The sequence below is a fragment of the Lethenteron reissneri genome, chromosome 20 (assembly GCF_015708825.2).
Source record: "Lethenteron reissneri isolate LAM-NWPU_2019-01 chromosome 20, ASM1570882v1, whole genome shotgun sequence".
Classification (NCBI taxonomy): domain Eukaryota; kingdom Metazoa; phylum Chordata; class Hyperoartia; order Petromyzontiformes; family Petromyzontidae; genus Lethenteron; species Lethenteron reissneri.
The window spans coordinates 9,218,143-9,232,338 of record NC_083798.1 but is presented as its reverse complement, the minus strand read 5'-3'; the positions used below and the strand labels follow the sequence as shown (position 1 = coordinate 9,232,338).

Here is a 14,196-nt window from a genome sequence, read left to right as displayed (position 1 = left end):
ATATTTATACTTCTGTAAAGTGTTACATTAAGGTAAATGTTATGTTTTTGAAGGGTTTTTTTTCCATGATGCTCATTATGTACAACCAAATGTAACCACTGAATACCTCTGTATGTTATGTTTAATAGAGAAGCCAGTGGTGTTCACCAAGGGCTTGCGGGATTTGACAGAAGAGGAACTCGGAGATGCTGTGTTTGTGTGCGAGGTGTCTAAAGAAGGGGCCCCAGTAACGTGGTTAAAAAATGGTGGGGTGCTTTACCCTGGAGCAAAGTGTGAGATGAGTCAGGATGGAAGAGCGGCCAGACTGGTCCTGCATCACGTGGGCCTGCACGACGCTGGGCAGTACTCCTGTGACACTGGCCACGATGTCACCACCGCCAAGCTCATTGTCACAGGTGATTTGTGTATTATTTTACGAGCACTGTACACATTTATAATGTCAATATTTAGGCTAATGTAGTCATAAGTTATGTGCAGGCATGTTTAAATCATCTGTTTTTAATGTATGTTCAGAACCCATCATCTCCATCACGAGGGGCCTGGAGGACTGTGAGGTGTTTGAGCAGGGCTCGGCCATATTCACTTGTGAGATCTCCCACGCTAATGTGAAGGAAGCCAAGTGGTCGTTGGCAGACACACCGCTACAGAACAACGAGCTCAATGAAATCAGTGTCACCAATGGCAGGATCCACGTGCTGACTATAAACCACCTCACGGTGGAGGAGAGTGGCACTGTCAGCTTCAGTGCAAAGAATGCCACGTCCTCTGCTCATCTTATTGTCAAACGTAAGGATTTTATAAATGATACTATGATTGTATAAATGAATTTAGTACCATTTGGCATAAAACATTCCTAAATATGTGGATATTTTGATTTATATATAATTTCATCTCCACAGGGCGTCCAGTCCACATCACTCAGCCACTGCAGAACACTGAGGCTTATGCATCTGAAGAGGTGACCTTCCTGTGTGAGCTCTCTGGACCATCTAAGGTCACATGGAGGAAGGCTGGGCGAGTAATGGAGGCCAGCGATCGGGTCCATATGTGGCAGGAGGCCAACACGGCAAGACTCACAATCCTTGGTGTGACCCTGGAGGACAGAGGGGAATATTCGTGTGACATTGGGAGTGAAAGCTCCACTGCCGAGCTCGGCGTACAAGGTTTGTCAATTATTTTATATCACTCATGCAGAAAATTTAAGTGTTCATCACTTTGTTTTTGTAACCATTCACTTATTTTCCTTTTATTCGCCAGAGCTACCGGTCATCATGCTGGAGTCACTACAGGGTGCGGAGCCTCAACAAGGTTAGGTGCTCCTCCACCACCGGCCGTGTCGCAACGAGCAACAATCGCAGTACTGCTCATTGTTTTGTACCAAATGCCTCGTCAACATAAAATGAAAACATGTTTATAATGTTGGTTTCCATATGCCTTTCAGAGCTATGTAATATTGTACGGGGCCTAGGAGACTGCGTCGCTAACGAGGGCGGTTCAGCTACATTCACCTGTGAGATCTCCGTTGCCGACGTACGGGAATCCGCGTGGTTTCTGGGTGACACGCCACTCCGGAATAACGATCTCAATGAGATGAGCGTGGTGAACGGAAGGACGCACGTGCTGGTCATGAAGCATCTCACGCCACAAGACAGCGGCACGATCAGGTTCAGTGCCCTGAACGCATCCTCCTCTGGCCAATTGAGGGTGAAAGGTGAGGCAGTTTTTTACTCGTGTAGATATCTCTGTCAATAAAAAAACACATTTGCTTTTTCAAATGTTATCAAATATTACTTACTCAGAACAGTTTAATTAGTTTTAAATTACATATATATTACAAATGTTACATATATTACAAATGTTACATATATTACAAATGTTACATATATTACAAATGTAGGTTATTTCTGTTGCCACCTGCATAGTCACACCCATTGTCTGCTATGTAGCTAAAGTTAGACACAGTTTTCATAGTGCTTTGCAACATCATAATTTGGTTTTATTATAAAAGGAGTGCAACAATTAGACCTTGTTTGGTTGTAAAAACTAGTATTCTTAATCATTTTAACTCTATCCTACTGGGCCTAGTACGAGGCACGAGCATTTGGCCTGACTACACGCTACCGCTGCTCCATTCTACCTGGTTGCACGACAACCACTCCCTGTCTCACAAAGTTGTCTCTGTCTTTGTTGTACTTCCGTGTTCGTACTCTGTCTTGTCTGTACTGTCTATTGTCTCATTGTCTGTACTGTCTATAGTCCCCTTGTCTGTACTGTCAATAGTCTCCTTGTCTGTGTAGTGGGTTCAACTGTGTCGCAGACGTACTTGGAGGCAACACATTTATTCAATCCAACACACGGGTTAACTTTTCCCTTAACAGAATGACAACCTATGGTGGTGACTACCAGGCTAACTACACTAGTTACAACGTAACGCTACTACGGACCGGGACCAACAGCTTTGGTCCGGGTTCACGTGTTGGAGACTCGTTGAACGGAGAACGTAGATTAAGGTTTCTTCCAGGATAACAACAATCCCGGTCCCTTTCGGGACCCGGCCTATATTCTCTTGGGCGTGCGCCCCTCTGTAGACTTAACTGGTCACGTATCCTCACGGGTCAACCAGAGTGCCATGGCCTCACATAACCTCATCCTTCGGCCGGCACTCACATGCATTGTCCTGTAGGGCTGGCGCTGTATGCAAAGCGTGGTGCCATCTGGCGCTATCATATTCAGCGCTCACCGGGCCCCTCTAGGGCTGGTACTACACCCACACCCCTGTGGTATCCGTGATGTTGTTACATTGCACACCTTGCCCCTCTAGGGCCGGCACTGCACCCAGCACAGTGACAGCTGTCCCGGCTGTCAACTCCCCTTCAACAAAACAATAACAAAACCCCTAAGTGTGCCTCAACAAATAAATACCCCATCCCATAAATACAATATATACAATATATACAGTGACGAATGGGAGAAGGGAACAGAACCAACAGTACACAACGAAAGAGGGAAGGGAAGAGAGATAGAGATAAGTAGAGAGAGAAAAAACAACACGCAGTAACATACCCCCATCACCGGCATCTCCCACCCTCACCGTGGAACAGCACCCACAAGCACAATAAAGGACAGGTTCAACCAACGACCAAAACGACATGCCGAGTGCGACAACCAACTGACGCTGTGGGAGTGTGTGAATGGGGATCACGAAAACTGAAGAGTCTTTGATCGAGTCCTCGTGGCCGGGCCCCCAGGTGAGGTGGGCGTATTCTCCCTGGGGGTGCCAGGGGAAATTTTAAAATGTCCCGTCGAACCCGGCTCCTCACGAAAAGCAGTCGGCCGGACAGACGAGCACTCCGCTCCCGAAGTTTGCGGAGGCGGCGCAGGCAGCAGCTCGGGAGACGTTAAACGCGTGGAACCTGAGGACGTGATCACATCACACACCTAAGGACCAACCTCAGTGGGTACACACCTCAGCTCGCCCGACACACCCGACACTTGGCCCCTGTGTAGTGGAGATGGATGTACGAACCAGCTCCGTCGACCCCAACGAATTTGAACACACTGGGGCCAAACGACCCGAATAACATCAACAGGCCCCCTCCAGTGTTTTAAACAATTTGGGTGATGTACCCATCAGTACCTGGGGACAGTGCAACTAGGCCTTGCCACCTGGAGCCCACTCATGTCCGGAAAGATGGAGACCCCTCAGCCGCTCATTTGCCAATTGGCCCGACTTGGAATTTTCCCTGGAAGCCTCGCGCACTTCCGAAAGCTTCTGAAGGATAAGGCGCATGGAATTTGGAATTTTAAATTTAGCCTTGCTTGGCTCGGCTAATTGGACATCAATGGGGTGGGAGGGTTGTGTTCTCTCTCGTACATTAAAAAAATGGCGAGTAGCCGGTGGATGCGTGAGGGACCATTCTGTAGGCAGCCAGGAACTCGGGAACATGCAAGTCCCAGTCAAGCTGGGACTCGCTGACCTGATGACTCAACATGGACGTCAGAGTCCTGTGCAACCGCTCCACCATTCCGTCCATCTGGGGGTGGTAGGGCGACGTACGTACTTTTTTTGTTACAAACAAATCACACACCTCCCGCAGCAATTTAGAAGAAAAATGTTTACCCTGATCGGTCAGAAGATGCTCAGGGGCCCCCTTGTCCATCACATAGCCATCGAGGAATGCCTCAGTGATGGTCACTGCTGACTGGTTGGGAAGCGGCCAGGCCATTGGCCACCATGACAAATATTCGACGCTCACCAGTAAATACTTATTCCCGCGAGGTGTGGTAGGAAATGGACCAAGGACATCAAGAGCAACCACGTCATTTATGCGGGAAACTTGAATGGATTGCAACGGTGGATAACAGGGTTTAGACGGGGGTTTCCGCAGAGCACACTAGGAGGATTTCTTCTGCAGTCGCCTCCTGGTCAAGTGGCTTTCGCAATCGTAAAAGGAACCAACATTTGCGTGAGGAATTTTTACGGTCCTACTTCCAAGCGCTTGTACAGTAGCATTGACCTTGACAATCGAGTGGGAGAAGGAAAAAAAGCCATGCTACAGGCCCAATGGTAGCTCGAGGCAACCCTGATCAATAAAAATTTTGAGTGGCATCTTCCTAAGGAAGTCAGTCCCAAGCAAGCAAGGAACAGCAAGGGACGTTGATACAAGAACTGGTCCCGTCAATTTGATATCTCCAATAGACACCTCTGCTATTATCTTCCCAATGATGCCCAATGAGCCGCCATTTGCGGCAAAGCACGGAACCCCGACGGGACATAGGGTACGACATTTAGGGGGCAGAATGTAAAAAATCAACTCATAAGTGATAGTCGCAGACACACCGGTATCGATGAGCATTCTGATTTCAACCCCCTCTATCATTCCGATAACAGTGGATGATCCCGCGGCCGCGGCAACCACTCTATGGGCCAACTCCGACCACTAACCCGGTCAGAGTGGCCAGTCAGCCCAAGCAAAAATCTGAACCCTCAGGCCCCGAAACACGACGGGAACGAAAACCATCCGAACGCGATGAGTGAGGTGGATTCAGGGGCCAAGTGTGTGGTGTGCCACAACTCGCCTTTGGGTATAGTGGAGTGTATTCACATGGACATTTTTTGCTTTTCTCCTGTGTCACTTTATTACTTCGCATCCCGTATGGATGCTCCTCACACTAACACAACGTACCCTTGCTCCGAACTCCCTCTCTCTATACTCTACTAGCCTGTGATTAAAAACTCCACTAGCCTGTCACTCAATACTCCACTAGCCTGTCACTCTTCTCTCACACCTCCACCCTCGTCCTTGCCCCCAGCGGGGGATCAGCCAACACCGCTGGGGAGGACGAGGTGTGGAGGGCAAGATCCCAGGCTTCTTCTCTCCGGCTCTTGTCCTCTTCGTTGCTTCAACTCCAACCAACAACCCCGTGTTGCTCCGCACGCACCCTTATATCCCCCTCCTCATTAAGGGTCCTCAGTTACCCCCCATTAAGCTGGCGCCTCAGCGGCGCCTCCTGCACGTGCTCTCTCTCTCTTATCATCTCCATCTCCCGCCTCTCCAGCGTCTACTTGGTTTTCCCACGCTCGCACCTGCCTGTCCCCAAATGCACCCGCTAAATTACTGCTTCTCCCCCTAATTGCTAGCGCCTCTCTGGCGGCAGTGTATACTGAACTGTTTGTCTTGTGTAAACAGGACTATATGTCTTGTGTATACAGTACTCTTTGTCTTGTGTGTAGAGGACTATACATCTTGTGTATACTGGACTATTTGTCTTGTGTATACAGGACTAAAATATGAAGAAATAGATTTTCAGGCAGTTCATGTACAAGATGGTGAGGTTTGAATGTATGTACAGTGAGGGAAAAAAGTATTTGATCCCCTGCTGATTTTATACGTTTGCCCACTGACAAAGAAATGATCAGTCTATAATTTTAATTGTAGGTTTATTTGAACAGTGAGAGACAGAATAACACCAAAAAAATCCAGAAAACGCATGTCAAAAATGTTATGAATTGATTTGCATTCTAATGAGGGAAATAAGTATTTGACCCCTCTGCAAACATGACTTAGTACTTGGTGGCAAAACCCTTGTTGACAATCACAGAGATCAGACGTTTCTTGTAGTTGGCCACCAGGTTTGCACACATCTCAGGAGGGATTTTGTCCCACTCCTCTTTGCAGATCTGCTCCAAGTCATTAAGGTTTCGAGGCTGACGTTTGGCAACTCGAACCTTCAGCTCCCTCCACAGATTTTCTATGGGATTAAGGTCTGGAGACTGGCTAGGCCACTCCAGGATCTTAATGTGCGTCTTCTTGAGCCACTCTTTTATTGCCTTGGCCGTGTGTTTTGGGTCATTGTCATGCTGGAATACCCATCCATGACCCATTTTCAATGCCCTGGCTGAGGTAAGGAGGTTCTCACCCAAGATTTGACGGTACATGGCCCCGTCCATCGTCCATTTGATGCGGTGAAGTTGTCCTGTTCCCTTAGCAGAAAAACACTCCCAAAGCATAATGTTTCCACCTCCATGTTTGACGTTGGGGATGGTGTTCTTGGGGTCATAGGCAGCATTCCTCCTCCTCCAAACACGGCGAGTTGAGTTCATGCCAAAGAGCTCCATTTTGGTCTCATCTGACCACAACACTTTCACCCAGTTGCCCTCTGAATCATTCAGATGTTCATTGGCAAACTTCAGACGGGCATGTATATGTGCTTTCTTGAGCAGGGGGACCTTGCGGGCGCTGCAGGATTTCAGTCCTTCATGGCGTAGTGTGTTACCAACTGTTTTCTTGGTGACTATGGTCCCAGCTGCTTTGAGATCATTGACAAGATCTTCCCGTGTAGTTCTGGGCTGATTCCTCACCGTTCTCATGATCATTGAAACTCCACGAGGTGAGATCTTGCATGGAGCCCCAGGCCGAGGAAGATTGACAGTTCTTTTGTGTTTCTTCCATTTGCGAATAATCGCACCAACTGTTGTCACCTTCTCACCAAGCTGCTTGGCGATGGTCTTGTAGCCCATTCCAGCCATGTGTAGGTCTACAATCTTGTCCCTGACATCCTTGGAGAGCTATTTGGTCTTGGTCATGGTGGAGAGTTTGGAATCTGATTTATTGATTGCTTCTGTGAACAGGTGTCTTTTTTACAGGTAACAAGCTGGGATGAGGAGCACTCCCTTTAAGAGTGTGCTCCTAATCTCAGCTCGTTACCTGTATAAAAGACAGCTGGGAGCCAAAACAATTTCTGATTGAGAGGGAGTCAAATACTTATTTCCCTCATTAAAATGCAAATCAATTTATAACATTTTTGACATGCGTTTTTCTGGATGTTGTTGTTGTTGTTATTCTGTCTCTTACTGTTCAAATAAACCTACCATTACAATTATAGACTGATAATTTATTTGTCAGTGGGCAAACGTACAAAATCAGCAGGGGATCAAATACTTTTTTCCCTCACTGTATGTTATAGGGCATTAATATAAATGCTTTTATGAAACCCCCTTTTCATGTCATCCATTAAGAGCGTCCCGCCCACATCACTCAGCCACTGCAAGACGTTGAGGTTCATGAGTCTGGGGAGGTGACCTTCCTCTGTGAGCTCTCTGGACCATCTGAGGTCACGTGGAGGAAGGCTGGGCGAGTGATGGAGGCCAGCGATCGGGTCCATATGTGGCAGGAGGCCAACACGGCAAGACTCACAATCGTTGGTGTGACCCTGGAGGACAAAGGGGAATATTCATGTAATGTTGAGAGTGATAGCTCCACCGCCAAGCTCACTGTACAAGGTTTGTTTACTCTTTATTATGAAAAGACATTTTATAAAAGACGTAAAATGTTTAGTTATTTAACTATTTATGTTGTTCATATCCAACAGAAATGCCAGTCCAAATCTTGGAGTATCTCCAAAATGCTGAAGCTGTGGAAGACAGCTCTGCAACTCTGTCCTGCCGCCTCTCCAAACCCAGAGTGGATGTGGAGTGGAGGAAGGACTCCCAGCCCATTCAGCCAGATGATAAATTTGAAGTGCACCAGAAGGACTTCACTGCAAGTTTGACCGTTCACAAACTGGAGCTGGAGGATGCGGGAAGCTACAGCTGCCTGGCCGGGGATCAGCAAAGCACGGCTTCACTCATTGTGTGGGGTGGGTTCAGCTCTAACTTTATTGTCAATATTAAGTATGTTTTTGTATGAAAATACAAATAAAACGGTTTACATTTTGTCATTTTCCATAATGGGGTTTTTTATGGGTTAGATTGTGTAAATATAAATGTGTCGTTAAACCTGCCACCACCCGACACAGCCAATTATTAAGGTTTGTCCCGTATACAAAACATGCCAAGTTCAGCACACCGGTGTGTTGTAGAGTAAACCCACAACATTTATAATTCGAGTACAACGTTTTGCCGGTAATTACAACCAGCCTCATCAGGCGACAGCCAGGATTGTGAAAAAAGATCCTCCTCTTTCAATCTTACGGGACCAGTTCTTAATTATAATTAACAATCAGGTGCAAAGACCAGAGGGGGGGGGTTAATGTAGTCATAAATTACAATGAATGTCTTCTATTGGTTGGGTTATTCACAGTGAATCAGCATACATTGTGCATGCACATTGTGTATGTAGATTATGTATATCCGGCCATTTTTGGGTGCCAAAATCGTAATACCTGTTATTGGCTGCTCACAGTTAATCACTATCGACGTATGGTGACCTGTATGTTCACAGAGAAGCCAGTGGTGTTCACCAAGGGCCTGCAGGATCTGACAGAAGAGGAACTCGGAGACGCTGTGTTTGTGTGCGAGGTGTCCAAAGAAGGTGCCCCAGTCACGTGGCTGCAACATGGTGGGGTGCTTTACCCTGGAGCAAAGTGTGAGATGAGTCAGGATGGAAGAGCGGCCAGACTCGTCCTGCATCACTTGGACCTGCACGACACTGGGCAGTACTCCTGTGACACTGGCCATGATGTCACCACCGCCAAGCTCATTGTCACAGGTAGATTTCATTGATGATTTTGTCAAAAACCTAGCAATGTATTTTTAGGTACTTTAAGTGTTCCACTCCATATTATATTGTCGTTTATGTTGATAAATATATATTGTGACATTCACAGAAGATATTTTACCTTGCAGAACCCATCATCTCCATCACGAGGGGCCTGGAGGACTGTGAGGTGTTTGAGCAGGGCTCGGCCATATTCACGTGTGAGATCTCCCACGCTAATGTGAAGGAAGCCAAGTGGTCGTTGGCAGACACACCGCTACAGAACAACGAGCTCAATGAAATCAGTGTCACCAATGGCAGGACCCACGTGCTGACTATAAACCACCTCACGGTGGAGGAGAGTGGCACTGTCAGCTTCAGTGCAAGGAATGCCACGTCCTCTGCCCTACTCACTGTCAAACGTAAGGATTTGAATCTCATACTCTTGCATATTTACTCTTTTATATCAATCCATTCATAACAGATTTGTAATTTATGAAAACGTGTAATTGGCTTTCATGATTCATTTATGATTTGGATAGCTACTTTGTATTCATTAGGAACTATATATTTTTTTCGATTTAAAGCTTTCGTGACTGCAGGGATTCATCTTCTTGGTTCTTTCGGTAAAGTCACGTAGAAGGGAAGTAATAAATTAATAAAAATAAAACATAATAAAATAATTCTCACGACGTTTCGGCCACAATGCAAGCAGCCGTCTTCAGGTGGAGAACAGGTCTGTCAAGTAGACAGAGTCTGAATGGCACGCTCCAGGCTTTGAGCGACTATTTATGCTGGGATGGAGGGGCGAAGAGCGTCTTGACAAAATAATTTGCATATCAAGAGGAATTTAGCATATTTATGGGAAATGCAGATATGCAATTAGTACTACTTGTGAGATACGTAGGAGGATTGGCGAGGGGTTTAAAGTCATTATGCCCATGCATTATGCAGGATTAGCAGTATCAAAGGGAGGGAGTAAGATTAGAATTAATGAAGGGAAAAAATGTTAATAATATGGCGCCGCAGCAACTAATATGTTTTTAGACTATACATTGTAATATTACACTATGTATTATTCTACCCACCCAACTGTATACCACACTGCTGTATATTCACTATACAATTACGATACTAAATATTACCTTATACATTGTATTAAACATTACACTTTAATACTATTTATTATTATACAATATGCTATACACTATACCATTGACCGTCGCGTGAAAGGTACTAAGAGGAAGCAACGAAGTATGTCAATGGGAGAGTGGTGGTCATAAGCTTGCAGCGGAGCAAAGAATCCATTCCCTGCGGAGAATACAACATATATAGTCAATGTCAGTGAATGGAACGCGGTCTGAAAGTCACCGTAAACGTAGGAACAATAAGTAAATATCCGAAATGGTTTATTACGTCCTTCCAATGATTGCTAAGCCGGAATCCATCTTCTCGGTTGAAATTGTCTCTGTGTTTGTATATGTGGATCGCCTCATGAACGAATCTCTCATGGTAGCCAGATGGCTTGCAGAGAACCTCTGTCTTGGAGAAGTCAATATCATGTGAACCCACTGAATTGTAACAGTGATCTGCCACGGCTGAGGTGTTTGTCCTACCGTGTTTCAAGTCTGCTTTATGTTCACGGATGCGGTCCGAGACATGTCGTTTGGTTTCTCCAATGTAACTGCTACCACAGAGGCAACTTAGTTTGTAGACGCCAGGGTACTGTATGTCTGGAACCACATCTTTTACAGACGGGACCAGATCACGGATTTTATGTACTGTGTTGAATCGGACCTGGATCTTGTGTTTAATCAGGATTTTGGAGATCTTTTTTGTGACCCCAGCAATGTAGGGTAAGGTGATGGTCTTGAAAGGCTCCTCAACAGGATCCTTCTTGATGGTTGGAGTGATGGCTTTGCGGATTGTGTAGTCGGAGTAACCATTAGCCTTAAGAGCTTGGCGTACGTGTTTGAGTTCACTGGCAATGTGTTCCTGGTCGGAGATGCATTGGGCTCTATGGTATAGAGTCTTGATGAGGGAATTCTTCTGGGATGGATGGTGGTGGGAATCCGGTTTTAGGTAAGCATCCGTATGGGTGGCTTTCCTGTAGACAGAGTGGCTCATTGAACCATCAGGTCTCCTTTTAATTAGGACATCCAAAAAGGGTAGCTTGCCATCTTTTTCGACTTCCATGGTGAATCTGATGGCTGGGTGTATGGTATTGATGTGGTCGAGAAATTGGTACAGAGCAGGCCGGCCATGTGGCCAGATGACAAAAGTGTCATCCACGTACCTCTTATATAAGGTCGGGCGTAGAATGGCAGTCTGGATGGCGTCAGTCTCAAATTTCTCCATGAAGACGTTGGCTACAACCGGAAATAGAGGGGAGCCCATTGGGGTGCCCTCAGGAACACATTGCCAGTGAACTCAAACACATACGCCAAGCTCTTAAGGCTAATGGTTACTCCGACTACACAATCCGCAAAGCCATCACTCCAACCATCAAGAAGGATCATGTTGAGGAGCCTCTCAAGACTATCACCTGACCCTACATTGCTGGGGTCACAAAAAAGATCTCCAAAATCCTGATTAAACACAAGATCCAGGTCCGATTCAACACAGTACATAAAATCCGTGATCTGGTCCCGTCTGTAAAAAATGCGGTTCCAGACCTACAGTACCCTGGCGTCTACAAACTAAGTTGCCTCTGTGGTAGCAGTTACATTGGAGAAACCAATCGACATGTCTCGGACCGCATCCATGAACATAAAGCAGACTTAAAACACGGTAGGACAAACACCTCAGCCGTGGCAGATCACTGTTACAATTCAGTGGGTTCACATGATATTGACTTCTCCAAGACAGAGGTTCTCTGCAAGCCATCTGGCTACCATGAGAGATTCGTTCATGAGGCGATCCACATATACAAACACAGAGACAATTTCAACCGAGAAGATAGATTCCGGCTTAGCAATCATTGGAATGACATAATAAACCATTTCGGATCTTAACTGATTGTGTCCACGTTTACGGTGACTTTCAGACCGCGTTCCACTCACTGACATTGACTATATATCTTGTATTCTCCGCAGGGAATGGATTCTTTGCTCCGCTGCAAGCTTCCCACCACCACTCTCCCATTGACATATTTTGTTGCTTCCTCTTAGTACCTTTCACGCGACGGTCAATGGTATAGTGTATAGCATATTGTATAATAGTAAATAGTATTAAAGTGTAATGTTTAATACAATGTATAAGGTACTATATAATATCGTAATTGTATAGTGAATATACAGCAGTGTGGTATACAGTTGGGTGGGTAGAATAATACATAGTGTAATATTACAATGTATAGTCTAAAAACATATTAGTTGCTGCGGCGCCGATTATTAACATTCTTTCTCTTTATTAATTCTAACCTTACTTTCCTCCCTTTGATACTGCTAATCCTGCATAATGCATGGGCATAATGACTTTAAACCCCTCGCCAATCCTCCTACGTATCTCACAAGTAGTATTAATCGCATATCTGCATTTCCCATAAATATGCTAAATTCCTCTTGATATGCACTCCGCAGGGAATGGATTCTTTGCTCCGCTGCAAGCTTCCTACCACCACTCTCCCATTGACATATTTCGTTGCTTCCTCTTAGTACCTTTCACACCACGGTTTATGGTATAGTGTATAGCATATTATATAATAATAAATAGTATTAAAGTGTAATGTTTAATACAATGTATAAGGTAATATATAGTATCGTAATTTTATAGTGAATATACAGCAGGGTGCTATACAGTTGAGTGGGTAGAATAAAACATAGTGTAATATGACAAGGTATAGTCAATAAGCATATTAGTTGCTGCGGCGCCATATTATTAACATTTCTTTCCTTTATTAATTCTAACCTTACTCCCTCCCTTTGATACTGCTAATCCTGCATAATGCATGGGCATAATGACTTTAAACCCCTCGCCAAACCTCCTACGCATTTCACAAGTCGTACTAATCGCATATCTGCATTTCCCATAAATATGCTAAATTCCTCTTGATATGCAAATTATTTTGTCAAGACGCTCTTCGCCCCTCCATCCCAGCATCAATAGTCGCTCCAAGCCTGGAGCGTGCCATTCAGACTCTGTCTACTTGACAGACCTGTTCTCCACCTGAAGATGGCTGCTTGCGTTGTGGCCGAAACGTCGTGAGAATTATTTTATTATTTTATTATTTTATTACTTCCCTTCTACGTGACTTTACCGAAAGAACCAAGAAGATATATTTTTTAATTGTGTCTCTACAGATCGTCCAGTCCACATCACGCAGCCACTGCAGGACTCTGAGGCTTATGAGTCTGGGGAGGCGACCTTCCTGTGTGAGCTGTCTGGACCTTCTGAGGTTACATGGAGGAAGTCTGGGCGAGAGATTGAGGCCAGCGATCGGATCCGTATATGGCAGGAGGCCAACACGGCAGGACTTGCAATCCTTCGCGTGACCCTGGAGGACAGAGGGGAATATTCTTGCGACGTCGGCAGTGACAGCTCCACCGCCAAGCTCACTGTACAAGGTTTGTCCTCTTAATTTTAATGGCAATCAAAATAGACATTGCACATGGTTTGGCTCTTCCGAAATATAAGTGAAAAATAGAGCTATGTATTGAAACTATTGTTGAGATGTCGTATAAAGCAATTTAAAATCCTGGGGCATTTATAATATTCCGAAATTGAGAAACATGTCAATATCTAAACGCTTATCTGTTGCAACTTTGATGGTACCATTTGTTGCTGGTTGCTTGAAAGTTTAGACCTTTGGTTCTGTGCTCAGCAACTATATTGAAATAAAATCACCAAAAAATGCTAATATGTATTCTTTCTTGTTGTTTATCCAACAGAGCTGCCAGTCCAGATCTTGGAGCATCTACAAAATGCTGAAGCTGTGGAGGACAGCACTGCAACTCTGTCCTGCCGCTTCTCCAAACCCAGAGTGGATGTGGAGTGGAGGAAGGACTCCCAGCCCATTCAGCCAGATGATAAATTCGAAGTGCACCAGAAGGACTTCACTGCAAGTTTAACCGTTCACAAACTGGAGCTGGAGGATGCAGGAAGCTACAGCTGCCTGGCCAGGGATCAGCAGAGCACGGCTTCACTCATCGTGTGGGGTGGGTTCAGCTCTTCTCCGTTTAATTCGCAAATGTCTGTGATGTATTAACTTAATTGATTA

At 45.4% G+C, this 14,196-nt stretch overlaps 1 protein-coding gene across 1 annotated transcript in view; it reads left to right on the top strand.

The window, feature by feature from the left end:
- LOC133344509 (obscurin-like) overlaps window positions 1-14,196 on the top strand; it is an 84,368-nt gene that overhangs the window by 11,144 nt on the left and 59,028 nt on the right. The window contains exons 14-24 of the mRNA XM_061554487.1: window positions 129-395; window positions 514-786; window positions 900-1,163; window positions 1,258-1,308; window positions 1,442-1,711; window positions 7,520-7,783; window positions 7,873-8,139; window positions 8,724-8,990; window positions 9,128-9,400; window positions 13,280-13,543; window positions 13,868-14,134. Coding sequence (XP_061410471.1) covers window positions 129-395; window positions 514-786; window positions 900-1,163; window positions 1,258-1,308; window positions 1,442-1,711; window positions 7,520-7,783; window positions 7,873-8,139; window positions 8,724-8,990; window positions 9,128-9,400; window positions 13,280-13,543; window positions 13,868-14,134 — 2,727 coding nt within the window. The remainder of the gene's footprint in view (window positions 1-128; window positions 396-513; window positions 787-899; window positions 1,164-1,257; window positions 1,309-1,441; window positions 1,712-7,519; window positions 7,784-7,872; window positions 8,140-8,723; window positions 8,991-9,127; window positions 9,401-13,279; window positions 13,544-13,867; window positions 14,135-14,196) is intronic.